Below are 20,951 nucleotides of genomic sequence, written 5' to 3'. Positions count from 1 at the left end.
CACATTTCTTGTCCATTAAAATAACATCAAATTGATCAGAAATACAATGTAGACATTATTAATGTTGTAAATTACTATTGTAGCTGGAAACGGCAGATTTTTTTAAATTGAATATCCACATTAGCATACAGAGGCCCATTATCAGCAATCATCACTTCTGTGTTCCAATGGCACGTTGTGTAATCTTATCCAGTTTTAAAAGGCTAATTGATCATTAGAAAACCCTTTTGCAATTATGTTAGCACAGCTGAAAACTGTTCTGATTAAAGAAGCAATACAACTGGCCTTCTTTAGACTAGTTGAGTATCTGGAGCATCAACATTTGTGGGTTCGATTACAAGCTCAAAATGACCAGAAACAAAGACTTTCTTCTGCAACTCGTCAGTCTATTCTTGTTCTGAGAAATGAAGGCTATTCCATGCGAGAAATTGCCAAGAAACTGAAGATCTCGTACAACGCTGTGTACTACTCCCTTCACAGAACAGCGCCGACAGGCTCTAACCAGAATAGAAAGAAGAGTGGGAGGCCCCGGTGCACAACTGAGCAAGAGGACAAGTATATTAGAGTGTCTAGTTTGAGAAACAGACGCCTCACAAGTCCTCAACTGGCAGCTTCATTAAATAGTACCCGCAAAACAACCGTCTCAACGTCAACAGTGAAGAGCCGACTCCGGGATGCTGGCCTTCAAGGAAGAGTTGCAAAGAAAAAGCCATTTCTCAGACTGGCCAATAAAAAGAAAAGATTAAGACGGGCGAAAGAACACAGACACTGGACAGAGGAACTCTGCCTAGAAGGCCAGCATCCCAGGGTGGCCTCTTCACTGTTGACATGGAGACTGGACAGAGGACCTCTGCCTAGAAGGCCAGCATCCCAGAGTGGCCTCTTCACTGTTGACATGGAGACTGGACAAGGAACTCTGCCTAGAAGGCCAGCATCCCAGGGTGGCCTCTTCACTGTTGACATGGAGACTGGACAGAGGAACTCTGCCTAGAAGGCCAGCATCCCAGAGTGGCCTCTTCACTGTTGACATGGAGACTGGACAGAGGAACTCTGCCTCGAAGGCCAGCATCCCAGGGTGGCCTCTTCACTGTTGACATGGAGACTGGACAGAGGAACTCTGCCTAGAAGGCCAGCATCCCAGGGTGGCCTCTTCACTGTTGACATGGAGACTGGACAGAGGAACTCTGCCTAGAAGGCCAGCATCCCAGGGTGGCCTCTTCACTGTTGACATGGAGACTGGACAAGGAACTCTGGCTAGAAGGTCAGCATCCCAGGGTGGCCTCTTCACAAGCTCTTTTCGGTCATAAGCGACAGGTAGCAACAACATTATATACAAAATAAGTTACAAACAATGTGGGGAAAATTTTTTAAAAAATAGCACAGTTGTAAAACGCCATCCCCTCCGGCACCATTATTTGGTTTAAACCATTTATTAATTTAAAATTTAAATATGCTATTTATTTATGCAAATCATCCTTTACAATTGTTCATGCACAGGTCCTTTTGTTTAGGAATACAGCCAATCATTTCACCTGTGACCTGATTGGTTATATTATTATCTATTTGGATTCTACTTTGTCAAAAGAAGCTTTAATTGGACTTTATTAATTACTAATTACTCTATTACTAATCGAATCTACAAATAAAGTTGATCAAATTGATTAAACTGTAATGTTTGCATTGTAAGGGAAACTAAATCAGGCTCCAGGTCTATATTTCTTCTAAGACTCTGTAGGATTATACAAAAACATATCCTTGACTCTATCTAAACATAACTATTGTTATTATTTTTTATTGATTTATATATTTTCTCAAATATTTATTTTAAATCTAGTAATCCATCTGTACTCTATTCAATCTACTAATCCATCTGTAATCTATTCAATCTAGTAATCCATCAGTACTCTATTCAATCCGGTAATCCATCTGTACTCTATTCAATCCGGTAATCCATCTGTACTCTATTCAACCTACTAATCCATCTGTACTCTATTCAACCTACTAATCCATCTGTACTCTATTCAATCTACTAATCCACCTGTACTCTATTCAATCTGATAATCCATCTGTACTCTATTCAATCTACTAATCCATCTGTACTCTATTCAATCTACTAATCCATCTGTACTCTATTCAATCTACTAATCCATCTGTACTCTATTCAATCTACTAATCCATCTGTACTCTATTCAATCTACTAATCCATCTGTACTCTATTCAATCTACTAATCCATCTGTACTCTATTCAATCTAGTAATCCATCTGTACTCTATTCAATCTAGTAATCCATCTGTACTCTATTCAATCTACTAATCCATCTGTACTCTATTCAATCTACTAATCCACCTGTACTCTATTCAATCTACTAATCCACCTGTACTCTATTCAATCTAGTAATCCATCTGTAATCTATTCAATCTACTAATCCATCTGTAATCTATTCAATCTAGTAATCCACCTGTACTCTATTCAATCTGGTAATCCATCTGTACTCTATTCAATCTAGTAATCCATCTGTACTCTATTCAATCTAGTAATCCATCTGTACTCTATTCAATCTACTAATCCACCTGTGCTCTATTCAATCTGGTAATCCATCTGTACGCTATTCAATCTAGGATTCCATCTGTACTCTATTCAATCTAGTATGACTACAGTGCATTCGGAAAGTATTCAGACCCCTTGACTTTTTCCAAATTTTGTTACGTTACAGCCTTATTCTAAAATTGATTAAAAATGTTGTTTATTTTCTTGTCGTCTATATACACACAATACCCCACAATGACAAAGCAAAAACTGGTTGTTAGAAATGTTTGCATATTTACTAGAAATAAAAAACTATATATATAACATTTACATAAGTATTCAGACCCTTTACTCAGTACTTTGTTGAAGCACCTTTGTCAGCGATTACAGCCTCAAGTCTTCTTGGGTATGACGCTACAAGCTTGGCACACCTGTATTTGGGGAGTTTGTCCCATTCTTCTCTGTAGATCCTCTCAAGCTCTGTCAGGTTGGATAGGGAGCGTTGCTGCACAGCTATTTTCAGGTCTCTCCAGAGATGTTCAATTTGGTTCAAATCCGGGCTCTGGCTAGGTCACTCAAGGACATCATAGATTTGTCCCAAAGCCACTCCTGTGTTGTCTTGGCTGTGTTCTTAGGGTCGTTGTCCTGTTGGAAGGTGAACCTTCGCCTCAGTCTGAGGTCCTGAGTGCTCTGGAGCAGGTTTTCAAGGATCTCTCTGTACTCCATTCATCTGTGCCTCGATCTTGACTAGTCTCTCAGGCCCTGCTGCTGAAACGCATCCCCACAGCATGATGCTGCCACCACCATGCTTCACCGTAGGGATGGTGCCAGGTTTCCTCCAGATGTGACGTTTGGCATTCAGGCCAAAGAGTTCAATTTTGGTTTAATCAGACCAGAGAATCTTGTTTCTCATGGTCTGAGAGTCCTTTAAGTGCCTTTTGGCTAACTCCAAGTGGGCTGTCATGTGCCTTTTACTGAGGAGTGGCTTCCATCTTGCCACTCTACCATAAAGGCCTGATTGGTGGAGTGCTGCAGAGATGGTTGTCCTTCTGGAAGGTTCTCCCATCTCCGCAGAGGAACTCTTGAGCTTTGTCAGAGTGACCATCGGGTTCTTGGTCACCTCCCTGACCAAAGCCCTTCTCCCCCAATTGCTCAGTTTGGCTGGGCGGCCAGCTCTAGGAAGAGTCTTGGTGGTTCCAAACTTCTTCCATTTAAGAATGATGGAGGCCACTGTGTTCTTGGGGACCTTCAATGCTGCAGACATTTTTTGATACCCTTCCCCAGATCTGTGCCTTGACACAATCCTGTCTCAGAGCTCTATGGACAATTCCTTCGACCTCATGTCTTGTTTTTGCTCTGACATGTACTGTCAACTGTGGGATCTTACATAGCCAGGTGTGAACCTTATATAGACAGGTGTGAACCTTATATAGACAGGTGTGAACCTTATATAGACAGGTGTGAACCTTATATAGACAGGTGTGAACCTTATATAGACAGGTGTGAACCTTATATAGACAGGTGTGAACCTTATATAGACAGGTGTGAACCTTATATAGACAGGTGTGAACCTTATATAGACAGGTGTGAACCTTATATAGACAGGTGTGTACCTTTCTAAATCAGGTCCAGTCAATTGAATTTACCACAGGTGGACGCCAATCAAGTAGAAAAAACGTAAAGGAAACTTAATTTTAATTTTATAGTATTACTGTCTTATTATCTATTTGTCAGCTTTGTTACTTTATTTGTTGTGAAAGGGTTCATAAGTTCATAACTAAGCATTTCACGATTAAGTCTATACTTGTTGTATTCGGTGCATGTGACAAATAACATTTGGTTTGATTTAGTAGTCAGTGATAGTGGCTCTGAACTCCCACTGCTCTCACTGGTGGGTGGCTCTGTAAATCCCCTCCTCACACATAAACAAACTGTCTCTCTGTCTCTCTCTGTCTCTGTCTCTCTGTCTCTGTCTCTCTGTCTCTCTGTCTCTCTGTCTCTGTCTCTCTCTCTTTTCCAGTGTGATTGGCCATGATGACTGAATTAGGAGCGGACTCTGAGCCCAAGCAGCAGAAGGAGAAAGGAGGGGAGGCAGTTGAACACTTCCCAGCTGCCGCTGGACACAGTACACCAGCCAGAAATAACCAGGTGAGCCTTCCACGTGCTGTATTCAGCTACAGTACAGTTTGACTTGTGCCCAATGGGGAAGCTCGGAATTTCTGGGTTGACAACTTTTCAGCCATAATATATAGTGGTTCCTACTTTAAAAGTTGCGTGCGCGGGACTTAGAGGTACCCTGCATCACTGCTTCATTGCTTCAGACCGCCACAAGGGGGAGTTAGATCACTCATTATGCATTTGGGTCTCATGGTTTTTATATGACCAATCATATCGAGTGATTCCAAGGACAAATTTGACGCGAGCCTCCTGTCCCCGGTGACTTCAACAAAGATGGCTGACAAAACATTACAAGGAAGCAAATGTAGTTATAACGTCATAACGAGTCATAACGAGTCAGGCAAAAAAAATGTACAATTGAGAGGAATATTTTAGTTAATGTGGAGACAAATGATTGTGCATATTTGTTTGTCATGTAGTTAATTTACAAAAATCACTATTTAGCAGGTTTTTCCCATGCATATCCAATACCAGGTGTATCAAACTAATTCATTATAGCAAGCAGGGAACCCTCAACATTGCATCGGCCCCACGCTAACGACTGTGCCCAAATGTATGAATTGGGGTCGGGGCCTATTGTGGCTAAAAACACTTTATTTTTAACTTTATATTTATTTTGGAATCTTTAACGTGAAAAAGGGGAAAAGGTATTATTATTATTATTATTAGTAGCAGGATGTGAATGTCAATGTTTATTATTATATTATTATTAATAATATATATATTATTATTATTAGCTATTAGCTGAACAATAGACTATTCAACCTTTACTAAAGAATTGTCTAATAGCCGAGCTACAGTAGAAGTAGGAAGTTTACATACATCTTAGCCAAATATATTTAAGTTTTTCACAACTCCTGACATTTAATCCTAGTAAGGTCAGTTAGGATCCTGTTTTAGGTCAGTTAGGATTACCGCTTTATTTTTAGAATGTGAAATGTCAGAACTATAGTAGAGAGGATGATTTATTTCAACTTTTATTTCTTTCATCACATTCCCAGTGAGTCAGAAGTTTACATACACTCAATTCGTATTTGGTAGCATTGACTTTAAATTGTTTAACTTGGATCAAACGTTTTGGGTAGACTTCCACAAGCTTCACACAATAAGTTGGATGAATTTTGGCCCATTCCTCCTGACAGAGCTGGTGTAACTGAGTCAGGTTTGTTGGCCTCCCTGCTCCCACACAATTTTTCAGTTCTGCCGACAAATTTTCTAAAGGTTTGAGGTCAGGGCTTTGTGATGGCTACTCCAATACCTTGACTTTGTTGTTCTTAAGCCATTTTTCCACAACTTTGGAAGTATGCTTGGGGTCATTGTCCATTTGGAAGACCCATTTGCGACCAAGCTTTAACTTCCTGACTGATGTCTTGAGATGTTGCTTCAATTTTCCTGCCTCATGATGCCATCTATTTTGTGAAGTGCACCAGTCCCTCCTGCAGCAAAGCACCCCCACAACATGATGCTGCCACCCCCATGCTTCACGGTTGGGATGGTGTTCTTCGGCTTGCAAGCCTCCCCCTTTTTCCTCCAAACATAACGATGGTCATTATGGCCAAACAGTTCTATTTTTGTTTCATCAGACCAGAGGACATTTCTCCAAAAAGTATGATCTTTGTCCCCATGTGCAGTTGCAAACCGTAGTCTGGCTTTTTTATGCCGGTTTTGGAGCAGTGGCTTCTTCCTTGCTGAGCGGCCTTTCAGGTTATGTCGATTTAGGACTCGTTTGACTGTGGATATAGATACTTTTGTACTTGTTTCCTCCAGCATATTCACAAGGTCCTTTGCTGTTGTTCTGGAATTGATTTGCACTTTTCACACCAAAGTACGTTCATCTCTTGGAGACAGAACGCGTCTCCTTCCTGAGCGGTATAACGGCTGCGTGGTGTTTATACTTGCATACTATTGTTTGTACAGTGTTACCTTCAGCTATTTGGAAATTGCTCCCACAGGATGAATGAGACTTGTGGAAGTCTACAAAAAAAATTGTGGTCTTGGCTGATTTCTTTTTCCCATGATGTCAAGCAAAGAGGCACTGAGTTTGAAGGTAGGCCTTGAAATACATCCACAAGTACACCTCCGATTGACTCAACTGATGTCAATTAGTCAATCAGAAGCTTCTAAAGCTATAACATATTTTTCTGTAATTTTCCAAGCTGTTTAAAGGCACAGTCAACTTAGTGTATGTAAACTTCTGACCCACTGGAATTGTGATACAGTGAATTATAAGTGAAATAAACTGTCTGTGAACAATTGTTGGAAAAAGATTCCAAGAACACAGGATGAGATGTTACTATCCTTTGTGCAAGCACTTCCAAGAGTTAATGAACAGTGAGCGTGGTGAAATTTGGGGAGCACATCGTCAGTAGTGTACCTTTGGTTCCTAGGGTGTTTCGACCTTTCACACTATACACCCTCCCCAAATGCGGCCAGCGACAGGGTGATCAATCCTACGCTTGCGTCCCATTCCCAATTAGTCATAGGAGTTGCCTTGTTGTTGATAGCCAACATCCCATGGGACTATGCATGGCAGGGCATCCTCCGCCCTGAGTCAAGCATTGTTGACCGCATACCTCCTGGCCCTCTCACTTCGGGGCCCAGCTGGGGTCTTTCCTCTTCATCCAGAGCCACTGACTGCTGCCTTCTGCCGCCTCCGATACAGCTTTGATTGCCGAACGCTGGCTCTGGCCCTTAATTCCCAGGTCTCTAAGCAGTCTGGTTGTAGATGTTGCCACAAAACCTCTGCAGCCCACCTCCACTGGTCAGACTTCTGTGTTCCAGCCATGATGCATGCCGTGCTTCGGCAGCTAGATCAGCATAGCGCAGATGTTTTCGCTCATAAGTCTCATCTACTGAGTCCTCCCAGGGTACTGTGAGCTCAATGATGAAGACCTTATTGAGTGAACAGGACCAGAGCACCATGTCAGGTCTTAGGGTGGTGGTTGCGATCTCCGGAGGAAACACAAGTTGCCGGCCAATGTCAGCTAGCATTTTCCAGTCGCGGGCCAAGAGCAGCTGGTCTCGCTCTAATGGTGTCGAGCCGCTCTTCGGTGGTTTAGCCCCTTCGCGGACAAAGTTTGTCCGTAAGGAGTGTGCTGCTGCTGTGGGTGGTAGGGAGTTGGTGGCAGCTCACTTGTCCTCCAGGGCGGACGCAAGGTTTTTAAGGACTTGGTTGTGACGCCAAGTGTAGCGTCCTTGGGTGAGGCTTGTTTTACACCCTGTGAGAATGTGCCTGAGGTTGGCTGGCATGGAACAGAGGGCACAGTCCGGATCTTCACCATACCATTGGTGAAGATTAACTGGTGTTGGAAGGACGTCATATGTTGCTCTGATGGAAAAGCTCAACCGCCTCGCTTCCATGGTCCACAGATCCTTCCAGCTGATCTTCCTCTTCTCCACACTGTCCTATCGAGTCAACTGTCCCTGTTTGGTAAGAGAGACTGCCTTGGCACACCTTGCAGCCTCCTCCTGATGGCGTACTTCCTGCACTACCATCTTCCGCCGCTCTGGTGCAGTGGCTTTGCTCCAAGCAGCACGGCTAGTTAGCCCAGGGCCTCCTCTCCCTTGCTGAACATGACCCACAATGTCAGCATGTCTGAGGGCTGCTGTTGCCTCCTGGACTGCTTTTCCTGGCCTCCATTTGCGCCCAGTTGCCAAGGTCGGCGCGTTGTTGCTCACCACTGGGTCTCGAGATTCATTCAGTGTCATCTGGAGCCTGGTTTTTGCACACTTGAATTCCTCTGTTAGACTGGTGAGGGGCAGCTTGAGGACACCATCTCCATAGAGGCCTATGGTGGTAAGGCATCGTGGAACTCCGAGCCACTTCTTTAAGTAGCCTGTGACTCCTCTTTCCATCTTCTGCACTGTTGAGATTGGAACCTCATACAGTGCTAAGGGCCACAACACCCGGGGTAGGAGACCAAACTGCAGACACCAGGCCTTTAACTTTCCAGGTAGCTGGGTGTTGTCGATGGACTGTAGGCTACTACTGATGTCTTTGCGCAGCTGTTGCACCTGGTCTTCGTCCTTCAGGCTTGCATCATACCACCTTCCAAGGCTTTTTACCGGCTGCTCAGACACTGTTGGGATTTGGTCATCTCCGATGAAGAATTTCAGGTCAGAGAGTACTCCTTTCAAAATCAAGATGCTGCGTGACTTGGATGGTTTAATCTTCATACGGGCCCAGCTGATGTTCTCCTCGAGTTTTCTGAGCAGTCTCCTGGTGCATGGGACAGTGGTGGTCAATGTTGTAATGTCGTCCATGTAGGCTCTGAGTGGAGGGAGGCGGAAACCAGAGTCGACTCGCTGTCCACCAGCAACCCATTTTGAGGATCTGATGATAACCTCCATTGCCATTGTGAATGCCAATGGAGAAATGGTACATCCCGCCATTATACCTACATTCAGGCACTGCCATGAGGTGGTGAACTCTGAGGTGGTGAAGCAGAACTGCAGATCCTGGAAGTACGACTTCACCAGGGTTGTGATGGTGTCCGGTATGTGGAAAAATCTGAAGGCAGACCACAGGAGTTCATGGGGCACAGAGCCAAATGCATTGGCGAGGTCGAGGAAGACTACATGGAGGTCCCTTTTCTCCACCTTGGTCATCTGGATCTGGTGCCAGATCATGCTGGAATGTTCCAAGCAGCTAAAGAACCCTGATATTCCTGCCTTCTGTACAGATGTATCGACGTACGCATTCCTTTGCAGGTACTCGGCCATCCTCTGGGCAATGACCCTAAAGAAGATTTTACCCTCGACATTCAGTAAGGAGATTGGGCGGAATTGGCTGATGTTCACTGCATCCTTCTCCTTACGGATCAGGACCCCGCCTGCCCTACGCCACACTTTGGGTATTATCTTCTTTTGCCAAGCTGTTCTCATAAGCCTCCAGAGGAACCTCAGGATGTCTGGTGCGTTCTTATACACTTTGTATGGGACTCCATTTGGCCCCGGGGCTGATGCTGTTCTTGCCTGTCGAACTGTGTTTTCCACCTCTTTCCATGTCAGAGGGCTGGTCTCAATATGATGTTCTGGGGGTTCAATGGGTGGGATATCTGATGGGATGGCCAGATGTTCATGTAGCTTTGAGTCAAAGTTTGTTGTTCTCAGGTGCTCCTCTAGGTCTTTCTTTGTTGTTTTTAGAGCTCCACTTTTTTCCTTCGTGAAGAGACTTTTAAGGAACTTGAAGGGATCTTTATAGAATCGAGTTCTAGTTTGTTCTTTCTTCCTTCTATGTTCTCTCTCTTCTGCGTTTCCGTAGGTTCTCTGCTCTACGGAGGGATGCCAACCGGGTTTTGATGTCAGCCTGAAGTGCCTCTATGCCCTCCTTTTCCACTTCCGAGGCCTTCTTCCACTGTTTCTTAAGCTGCCGCCTTTCTTGAACGAGGCGCTTGATTTCTTGTTGCCTCCTGGAAACTGGTGGGGTTGGAACCTTTCTCCCGCCTTTTGCCTCTTCCACTCCAAATCTTTCTGTCCCATACTCATACTCTCCAACTTCTTCTCCACTGTGCCTCGAAGTTTCTTGAGGGTCAAGGTAAGGTCAGTATTCACTGTTTCCTGCAACTTCTTGTCACTGGCGCCAGGCCACTTCACATACGGTCTGTGCCCTGGTAGTTTCCTCTCGACTGCAGGTCTGGGAGGCTGGGTGAGTTCCACTCCTCCCTCATCTCCAACTTGCAACACATCATTTTCAGGACTATCTAGAATAAGCAGAGGAGATGCGCAATAGGTTTCTAAGAAGAGGCTATTTTCCACATTGTGTGGAAGAAGCTCTTAATTTGGCATTGGGGAAAACAAAGACCCGCTAAAGAACACTCCGTAAAGTTCACAAATTTGAAAAGTAGGAGATGCAGTTAATTTATTTGCGCAATAACTTGGTCCATGTCAACTGCCAGCCACAAAACAAAATCAGCCAGAATGTTTTGGGATTTTTACCCTCCAGACATTATTTTTTCTTAATGATGAAATGAACAATAAATTTGAACATGAATTATGCCCCTATTTTAGATTACTCTGACGTTTTTATTACACTGTACCCAATGATTTATGAAAACTTGGTTCGTCAATGTCCTCATTGTGGTTTTACAGAAGTGTTTAATACGTTTTATGTACAGTCGTGGCCAAAAGTTTTGAGAACGACACAAATATTAATTTTCACAAAGTCTGCTGCCTCAGTTTGTATGATGGCAATTCGCATATACTCCAGAATGTTATGAAGAGTGATCAGATGAATTGCAATTCCCTATTTGACATGCAAATGAACTGAATCCCCTAAAAGAAAAAAACTGTTTCCACTGCATTTCAGCCCTGCCACAAAAGGACCAGCTGACATCATGTCAGTGATTCTCTTGATTCTTATCAGGCTGTTGCCATGCACCTGCAATAAAAGATAGCTCAGATGTGCGAGTGCCTTTTGAATTTGACTTTACAACAATTCATTTATTTTTTTAATTTACTGACTGACATGCCCAAAGTAAACTGCCTGTTACTCAGGCCCAGAAGCCAGGATATGCATGTAATTGGTGTCATTGGAAAGAAAACACTTAGAAGTTTCTAAAACCGTTAATGTAATGTCTGAGACTATAACACAATTGATATGGCAGGTGGAAATCCGATGAAAAACCAACCAGATTATTTTTTTCTGTAATTCAGGCTCCCAGATTGCAATTCGAATCTGTAAATCTGTAAATCAGAAAACGCAGTTAAATTAACAAGAATTTAAGCTTTTAAATTATATAACATTCTTGTATGTTCATGAATGTTTACTATTACGATTATTTATTTGAATTGCGCGCCCTCCAACCTTATTAATAAACTAATGATAAAAAAATACTCTTTCAAAATGCAGATGTTGATTTAGTTATGGATCCATAATGAATTACTATGGGAATAAATATCACTGATTTACAGAAATATTGGAACAAAGTTGTCTAATGAAGGCCAAAACTTTAGGATCCTCCAATCCTGTAGCCTACTCCCGACAATCACGTTGTACAGCTCCATATTTTAAATTATTAAATTAAGATCGAATTGCAAAAATCGCTGAAGTTGGAGACTTATCTCCCTCACCAACTTCAAACATCTGCTATCTGAGCAGCTAACCGATCGCTGCAGCTGTACATAGTCTATCGGTAAATAGCCCACCCAATTTACCTACCTCATCCCCATGCTGTTTATATTTATTTACTCTTCTGCTCTTTTGCACACCAGTATCTCTACCTGTACATGACCATCTGATCATTTATCACTCCAGTGTTAATCTGCAAAATTGTAATTATTCGCCTACCTCCTCATGCCTTTTGCACACAATGTATATAGACTCTCTTTTTTCTTTTTTCTACTGTGTTATTGACTTGTTAATTGTTTACTCCATGTGTAACTCTGTGTTGTCTGTTCACACTGCTTTGCTTTATCTTGGCCAGGTCGCAGTTGTAAATGAGAACTTGTTCTCAACTAGCCTACCTGGTTAAATAAAGGTGAAATAATTATTTATTTTTTAAAATCCCTTCCATCCTAATGGAAACCCAGAAGGTTTCGTTTGTCGTTTTTCTCTGAATAGAAACACCATAATATTAATCTAATTAATTAAGCAAAATTTCTTAAAATCAATCTCATATATTAAGTTACTACAAAAAAAGTTTTAAATTCTCTGGTAATGCCAATACGGAGCACTATCAAATGCTCCTCAAAGATGCCCTCTGGTGGTCAAACTAGCAATAACTTGCAGGAACAGAAGAAATGGCAGAGAATTATATGACGAGACACAGAATGCTGCAGTAGCACTCAGGGTGTGCTGCAGTGTGACTCAACTTTTAAAGGAGGAACCACTGTACATTATATTGGATTGAGAACGTTGACTTATAATATTGGTGGTTTGAGAACGGAGTCACTTTGGCCTGGCAGACTACATATTGTCTGTTTCTCTGTGGTGTGTGAGTTTGGGCTGGCAGACTACAGATGGTCTGTTTCTCTGTGGTGTGTGAGTTTTTGGCCTGGCAGACTACAGATTGCCTGTTTCTATAGAATCTAAAGCTTATGTTATCTTCAGTACGTGCTTGTCAACAGAGGTCGCCTTGAGCCAGATGCACTCATCTGTAGGCTAAATCCTCCTCAGCTTCCAAGACAGGCAACAGTAGTGTAGACCAGTGGTTCTCAAACCTCTTGTCGGGGACCAACAACCGTTCCACCCCCAACATGGGTAACATGGTGTTTTGGGTAACATGGGGTTTTGGTATCATGGTGTTTCGGTTGATTTATGAAACTAGCTCAATTAGGTCTGTTTTGTATTCTATTCCGGAGCCTCCACACCTGATTCAACTAATCTTCAAGCCCTTAACTTGTGAATCAGGTGTGATAGTTCAGCGCTGGCACACAATTGTGAAATGTCTGGGGTTTGAAAACCAAATGCTATAGAAAGAGGAGAGACTCAGGTCCAGCACTAAGGGTATGTCTTTAAGGGCACCCTATTCCCTATATAGTGCACTACTTTAGACCAGAGTCCTTTGGAACCCTATTCCCTATATAGTGCACTAATTTAGACCAGAGTCCTATGGAACCCTATTCCAAATATAGTGCACTACTTTAGACCAGAGTCCTATGGAACCCTATTCCCTATATAGTGCACTACTTTAGACCAGAGTCCTATGGAACCCTATTCCCTATATAGTGCACTACTTTAGACCAGAGTCCTATGGAACCCTATTCCCTATATAGTGCTCTACTTTAGACCAGAGTCCTATGGAACCCTATTCCCTATATAGTGCACTACTTTAGACCAGAGCCCTATGGAACCCTATTCCCTATATAGTGCACTACTTTAGACCAGAGTCCTATGGCGCCCTATTCCCTATGTAGTGCACTACTTTAGACCAGAGGCCTATGGGGCCCTATTCCCTATGTAGTGCACTACTTTAGACCAGAGTCCTATGGAACCCTATTCCCTATATAGTGCACTACTTTAGACCAGAGTCCTATGGAACCCTATTCCCTATATATAGTGCACTACTTTAGACCAGAGCCCTATGGAACCCTATTCCCTATATAGTGCACTACTTTAGACCAGAGTCCTATGGAACCCTATTCCCTATATAGTGCACTACTTTAGACCAGAGTCCTATGGAACCCTATTCCCTATATAGTGCACTACTTTAGACCAGAGTCCTATGGAACCCTATTCCCTATATAGTGCACTACTTTAGACCAGAGTCCTATGGAACCCTATTCCCTATATAGTGCACTACTTTAGACCAGAGTCCTATGGAACCCTATTCCCTATATATAGTGCACTACTTTAGACCAGAGCCCTATGGAACCCTATTCCCTATATAGTGCACTACTTTAGACCAGAGTCCTATGGAACCATATTCCCTATATAGTGCACTACTTTAGACCAGAGTCCTATGGAACCCTATTCCCTATATAGTGCACTACTTTAGACCAGAGTCCTATGGAACCCTATTCCCTATGTAGTGCACTACTTTAGACCAGAGCCCTATGGAACCCTATTCCCTATATAGTGCACTACTTTAGACCAGAGCCCTATGGAACCCTATTCCCTATATAGTGCACTACTTTAGACCAGAGCCCTATGGAACCCTATTCCCTATATAGTGCACTACTTTAGACCAGAGCCCTATGGAACCCTATTCCCTATATAGTGCACTACTTTAGACCAGAGCCCTATGGAACCCTATTCCCTATATAGTGCACTACTTTAGACCAGAGCCCTATGGAACCCTATTCCCTATATAGTGCACTACTTTAGACCAGAGCCCTATGGAACCCTATTCCCTATATAGTGCACTACTTTAGACCAGAGTCCTATGGGGCCCTATTCCCTATATAGTGCACTACTTTAGACCAGAGTCCTATGGAACCCTATTCCCTATATAGTGCACTACTTTAGACCAGAGTCCTATGGAACCCTATTCCCTATATAGTGCACTACTTTAGACCAGAGTCCTATGGGGCCCTATTCCCTATATAGTGCACTACTTTAGACCAGAGTCCTATGGAACCCTATTCCCTATATAGTGCACTACTTTAGACCAGAGCCCTATGGAACCCTATTCCCTATATAGTGCACTACTTTAGACCAGAGCCCTATGGAACCCTATTCCCTATATAGTGCACTACTTTAGACCAGTGTCCTATGGAACCCTATTCCCTATATAGTGCTCTACTTTAGACCAGAGTCATATGGAACCCTATTCCCTATGTAGTGCACTACTTTAGACCAGAGTCCTATGGGGCCTGTAGTGCAGGGAATAGAGTTCCTTTTGGAACATGCCATAGTCATAGGAGGGTCAGGACAATACAGAGGTCAGCTCAGTTTTGTGTTTCTGAGCCTAGTTGTTAAGGTTGTGATTTTGAGAGAGTAAACTGATCCTAGGTCTGTGCTCTAAAGGGGCATCTTCTCACACGAGGTAGTTTAGTTGTTAAGGTTGTGATTTTAAGAGAGTAAACTGATCCTAGGTCTGTGCTCTAAAGGGGCATCTTCTCACACGAGGTAGTTTAGTTGTTAAGGTTGTGATTTTAAGAGAGTAAACTGATCCTAGGTCTGTGCTCTCGACTCTTATGTAGAAGTCAGAATCCTTTCAGCTTAACTAAAAAAAAACATGGCAATTGTGAATTAATTCCAGAGTTGTTGGGTAGCAAGCTGCTCACTGTGGAATCTGACTCTTCTCTGTAGAGTCCTAAACCTTTTCGGGTTTAGAGAGGAGGGGAGAAGAGAGGAGAGAGGAGGAGAGGAGAGAGGAGGAGAGGAGGAGAAGAGGCAGAGAGGAGAGGAGAGGAGGAGAGGAGAGAGGAGGAGAGGAGGAGAAGAGACAGAGAGGGGGAGAAGAGACAGAGAGGAGGAGAGACAGAGAGGAGGAGAAGAGACAGAGAGGGAAAAGGTGTTATGCTGTGGTCATCGTTATGAGTGAATTTGTGTGGGTGGAGTAGGTACAGCTTTTTCTATGCTCTTCCATCCAGGACGAGTATACAGGGAGTAGTCTCTTCTGCAGGGCTTGTACTTTAACTGCAGTGCTGCTTACACACAGAGACAGAGACAGACACACAGAGACAGACACACAGAGACAGACACACAGACACACAGAGACAGACACACAGACACACAGAGACAGACACACAGAGACAGACACACAGAGACAGACACACAGACACACAGACACACAGAGACAGGCACACAGACACAGGCACACAGACACACAGAGACAGACACACAGAGACAGACACACAGACACACAGACACACAGAGACAGGCACACAGACACAGGCACACAGACACAGGCACACAGACACAGGCACACAGACACAGGCACACACGCACACACGCACACACACACACACACACAGAGACAGACACACACACACAGAGACAGACACACAAACAGACAGACAGACAGACACACAGAGACAGACACACACACACACACAGACAGACAGACACACACACATACAGAGAGAGAAAGGGTTGGTAGCTGCAGTACCTCTCTGTTCTCGACATTAACGTAGCTCCCTTGTCATCTCCTGCCGACATGAATAAGATTAAAACATAACAAGGAAATTGTATGACTATTGAAATATGTTGTTTGATAGAAGAGTGGAAATAGAGCATGAAATTATGATGATTTATGAATCATGTTTAGGTTTTAGGAAGAAGAGTGAGACAAAGAGGGGGGGATAGACAGAGAGGAGGAGGGACAGAGAGGAGGAGAGACAGAGATGAGAAGAGACAGAGAGGAGAAGAGACCGAGAGGAGGAGAGACCGAGAGGAGGAGAGACCGAGAGGAGGGGGACCGAGAGGAGGAGGGACCGAGAGGAGGAGAGACCGAGAGGAGGAGAGACCGAGAGGAGGAGAGACCGAGAGGAGGAGAGACAGAGAGGAGGAGAGACAGAGAGGAGGAGAGACTGAGAGGAGGAGAGACTGAGAGGAGAAGAGACTGAGAGGAGAAGAGACAGAGGGGGGAGGAGAATGAGGGTGATACACACAAATAACCTCTCACTCAACATCAACAAAATAAATTGAGATTATTGTGGACTTCAGGAAACAGCAGAGGGTGACATCGACGGGACCGCAGTGGAGAAGGTGGAAAGCTTCAAGTACCTCGGCGTACACATCACTGACAAACTGAAATGGTCCACAGTGTGGTGAAGAAGTCGCATCACCGGGGGCAAACTACCTGCCCTCCAGGACACCTACATCACCCGATGTCACAGGAAGGCCAAAAAGATCATCAAGGACAACATCCACCCGAGCCACTGCCTGTTCACCCCGCTACCATCCAGAAGGCGAGGTCAGTACAGGAGCATCAAAGCAGGGACCGAGAGACTGAAAAACAGCTTCTATATCAAGGCCATCAGACTGTGAAATAGCCATCACTAACACAGAGAGGCTGCTGCCAACATACAATCTTGAAATCACTGGCCACTGTCATGACATTGGTCTGGGGGGTAGGTTTATGACAGTCAAATACCTCGTCATCCCTTTTTTTCTCTCTACCCTACTGAGGTTACATTTTAAAAAAAAAACTTGGTTAACATAGAGATTATGGGAACATCAGAAGGTGGGGGGAAATTAACTATATTCTGGTAATCTGACCAATAGAACATATGCGCTGGTACTTAATAAATATGATGTCAGTTCGGTTGTCATCTGAGACATTCTCATCAATGATAAGATTACATAAACTCTACAGTGGAAAGTCTACACATCAGAGTTATCGGATTCACATGGAATTGTTGTTCAATTTAAATGTTTGAATATGAAATTATTTGTGATGGACTGAAATGTGATTTTAGCTTCTAAAATATGATAATTGGGGTTTCATAAGGTTAGGGCTCTGCTCAATCAGTGGCCCGCCCATGGGAAGAGTTATGGGTTATAAAACTTTTCAAACACACTCTTCTCGCTCCACTATATAATGCCTTGATGAAAATGTAACCTCCTGTTCCGAGGATGTGAGGACGACGGTCCGATGTCAGAATGGTTCAGATAATAACTACAGAACGAAGCATCAGCGTGAGCTTTGGTTGCGAATGGTATGAACTCTTATTCACTACAGAAGTGATACCTCCTAGTCGTTGAGTTAGCAACAGCAGCTGCAAACAAGGGTTAGGAAGGAACAGACAAGAGTCTCCCGTCTGTCACACAACGACGTTACTACAATTGACCACCAGAGACATTCTTCAAAGGACAGAGAACTCGGTTTGGCAACACGGCCTTCCATCTACCACCAACCTACTGAAGCGCAGCTCAGAGTAAATATTTATTGCATTTTCCTTTTCCAAATGGGCGGTAATTTAGAATGCATAAGATACTGTATTTACGATAGCACAGCTTCTTCCCTGTGTTCCTCAGTCTTCCCGCTCTTTCACTCAAAGCCCCTTTTCTTTTGTGTAACAAGCTGTCATATCTGTTCCGCCCACTAGGTACATTTTATTTTATGACGTAATTTGTAATCAAGTTTTGATTAATTATGTGTATGTGTAATTCTGTGTGATTAGTTAGGTATTTAGTAAATAAATCATTAAACCCAATTTTGGATTCAACTTGTTAGCCAGGGTTCGTGAAGATAACCAAGAATTTACAACTTTCAGATGAGACTGAATTAAGATGACGATTAATATTGACTGCTATTGATGTAAAATATTACTAGGTCTTTAAGAGTTTATTCGGAAGATAACGGCTCTATAAATATTATTTAGTGGTGCCCGACTCTCTAGTTAATTTCATTTACATGATTAGCTCAATTAGGTGATATTAATTACGGATAAATTATTTTATAGAATAGCATGTCATATCACTTAATCTGGCATAGCCAAAGACACGACACCACTTTAATAAATGCGAACACTAGTCACTTTAATAATGTTTACATATCTTGCATTACTCATCTCACATGTATATACTGTATTCTATTTTACTGTATTTTAGTCTATGCTGCTCTGACATCTCCTCGTCCATATACACTACCGTTAAAGTTTGGGGTCACTTAGAAATGTCCTTGATTTCCATATAAAACATACATGAAATTAGTTGCAAAATAAATAGGAAATATAGTCAAGATGTTGACAAGGTTATGAATAATGATTTTTTAAATTTAAATAATAATTGTGTCCTTCAAACTTTGCTTTCGTCAAAGAATCCTTCATTTGCAGGCGGCGTCAAGCACTACTCCAGCATCTTTTCATTTTTTCTGTGTCTCATGAATGTTCTTCTTTGTGATCCAAACACCTCAAACTTAGATTAGTCCATCCAGCGTCTGTGTTCTTTCGCCGATCTTAATCTTTTCTTTTTATTGTCCAGTCTGAGATATGGCTTTTTCTTTGCAACTCTTCCTTGAAGGCCAGCATCCCGGAGTCGCCTCTTCACTATTGGCGTTGAGACTGGTGTTTTGAGGGTACTATTTAATGAAGCTGCCAGTTGAGGACTTGTGAGGCTTCTGTTTCTCAAACTAGACACTCTAATGTACTTGTCCTCTTGCTCAGTTGTGCACCGGGTCCTCCCACTCCTCTTTCTATTCTGGTTAGAGCCAGTTTGCGCTGTTCTGTGAAGGGAGTAGTACACAGAGTTGTACAAGACCTTCAATTTCTTAACTTCTCTCATGGAATAGCCTTCATTTCTCAGAACAAGAATAGACTGACGAGTTTCAGAAGGAAGTTATTTGTTTGTGGACATTTTGAGCCTGTAATCAAACCCACAAATGTTGATGCTCCAGATACTCAATTAGTCTAAAGGAGGACAGTTTTATTGCTTCTTTAATCAGAACAACAGTTTTCAGCTGTACAATTTGATTTGATATGACACACACACACACACACACACACACACACACTCACACACACACTTTAGTTCTGGCACAGTCATGTCTGTAAGTCACTCAAATGACCTTTGTCATCTGTAGGTCACATTTCTATTGAGCTGAGGAAGGAGTTAAATGTTTTTTTTTTAACATTGAGATTCACTCACAGCATTTCAAAAGTGAGGAAAGCCAAACATGTCTTGCAGGCCAAAGTACCTTATTTTTTTAGTCTCACAAAGCAGAACCCAGAAGTCAAAGTACTTTGTTGTCAGTGAGGTGGAAAATGTGATTTTCTTCTGGGGACCAAATGAAGGAACAGCTTTAACAGTACAACCCCGTAGGACCCTGGTACAACATGCCTGGCCTTTGAGTCTATAAGTACCCGCTAGAGAACGTTGTCTCCTTTAGTATGCGCATCAGATGAATATCAACCTGCAAGGTGCGTAAACATAAGCACCAAGGCTTGATGAATAGTTCATAGTCCTGTAACAGCTTCTTTTGTGATAAAGTCAGACGTAAAAGAGAATGGTATTAACGCGTCAAATTATTAACAATGAGCGCCAACGATGATAAATAAGCATAACACAAACTCATACATTTTCTAAATCAACCTCTTCACCCTCCTTATCATTCAGTTAGGCGTAATTTAAATTCAATTGTGAAGTAAGGTACACAATTATCACCCATTCATTCATGTGTCATTCATTCATTCATTCAGTGAGGAGAGAGAGACTCATTAGAGCCTGTCTGGGTACCAACGTCCTACAGAACATTGTCTTGGAGCCTGTCTGGGTACCAACGTCCTACAGAACATTGTCTTGGAGCCTGGCTGGGTACCAACGTCCTACAGAACATTGTCTTGGAGCCTGGCTGGGTACCAGGGTCCTACAGGACATTGTCTTGGAGCCTGGCTGGGTACCAACGTCCTACAGAACATATCTTGGAGCCTGGCTGGGTACCAACGTCCTACAGGACATTGTCTTGGGGCCTGGCTGGGTACCATGGTCCTACAACACATTGTCTTAGAGCCTGGCTGGGTACCAATGTCCTACAGAACATTGTCTTGGAGCCTCTCTGGGTACCAGGGTCCTACAACACATTGTCTTAGAGCCTGGCTGGGTACCGGGGTCCTACAACACATTGTATTGGAGCCTGGCTATGTACCAACGTCCTACAGAACATTGTCTTGGGGCCTGGCTGGGTACCAGGGTCCTACAGAACATTGTCTTGGAGCCTGGCTGGGTACCGGGGTCCTACAACACATTGTCTTGGAGCCTGGCTGGGTACCAGCGTCATACAACACATTGTCTTGTAGCCTGGCTGGGTACCAATGTCAGACAACACATTGTCTTGGAGCCTGGCATTGTTTTGGTGGATTAAGTTAGAAATAGGTGTGATAATAAAAAGTGACCCCAAACTTTTGAACGGTAAAAAGAC

The 20,951-nt window shown here is 43.1% G+C and overlaps 1 protein-coding gene across 2 annotated transcripts in view; it reads left to right on the top strand.

Moving 5' to 3' along the window:
• Positions 1 to 20,951, top strand: part of LOC135508967 (band 4.1-like protein 3) — a 180,370-nt gene that overhangs the window by 1,004 nt on the left and 158,415 nt on the right. For both annotated transcript variants that reach the window (XM_064929219.1, XM_064929227.1), the window contains exon 2: positions 4,547 to 4,674. In XM_064929219.1, the coding sequence (XP_064785291.1) occupies positions 4,558 to 4,674 (117 nt within the window). In that variant the 5' untranslated portion in view covers positions 4,547 to 4,557. The remainder of the gene's footprint in view (positions 1 to 4,546; positions 4,675 to 20,951) is intronic.

The sequence above is a fragment of the Oncorhynchus masou genome, chromosome 3, assembly GCF_036934945.1.
Source record: "Oncorhynchus masou masou isolate Uvic2021 chromosome 3, UVic_Omas_1.1, whole genome shotgun sequence".
Taxonomy (NCBI): Eukaryota; Metazoa; Chordata; class Actinopteri; order Salmoniformes; family Salmonidae; genus Oncorhynchus; species Oncorhynchus masou.
Note: the sequence above shows the minus strand (reverse complement) of the source record. Positions and strands in the feature narration are given on the sequence as shown.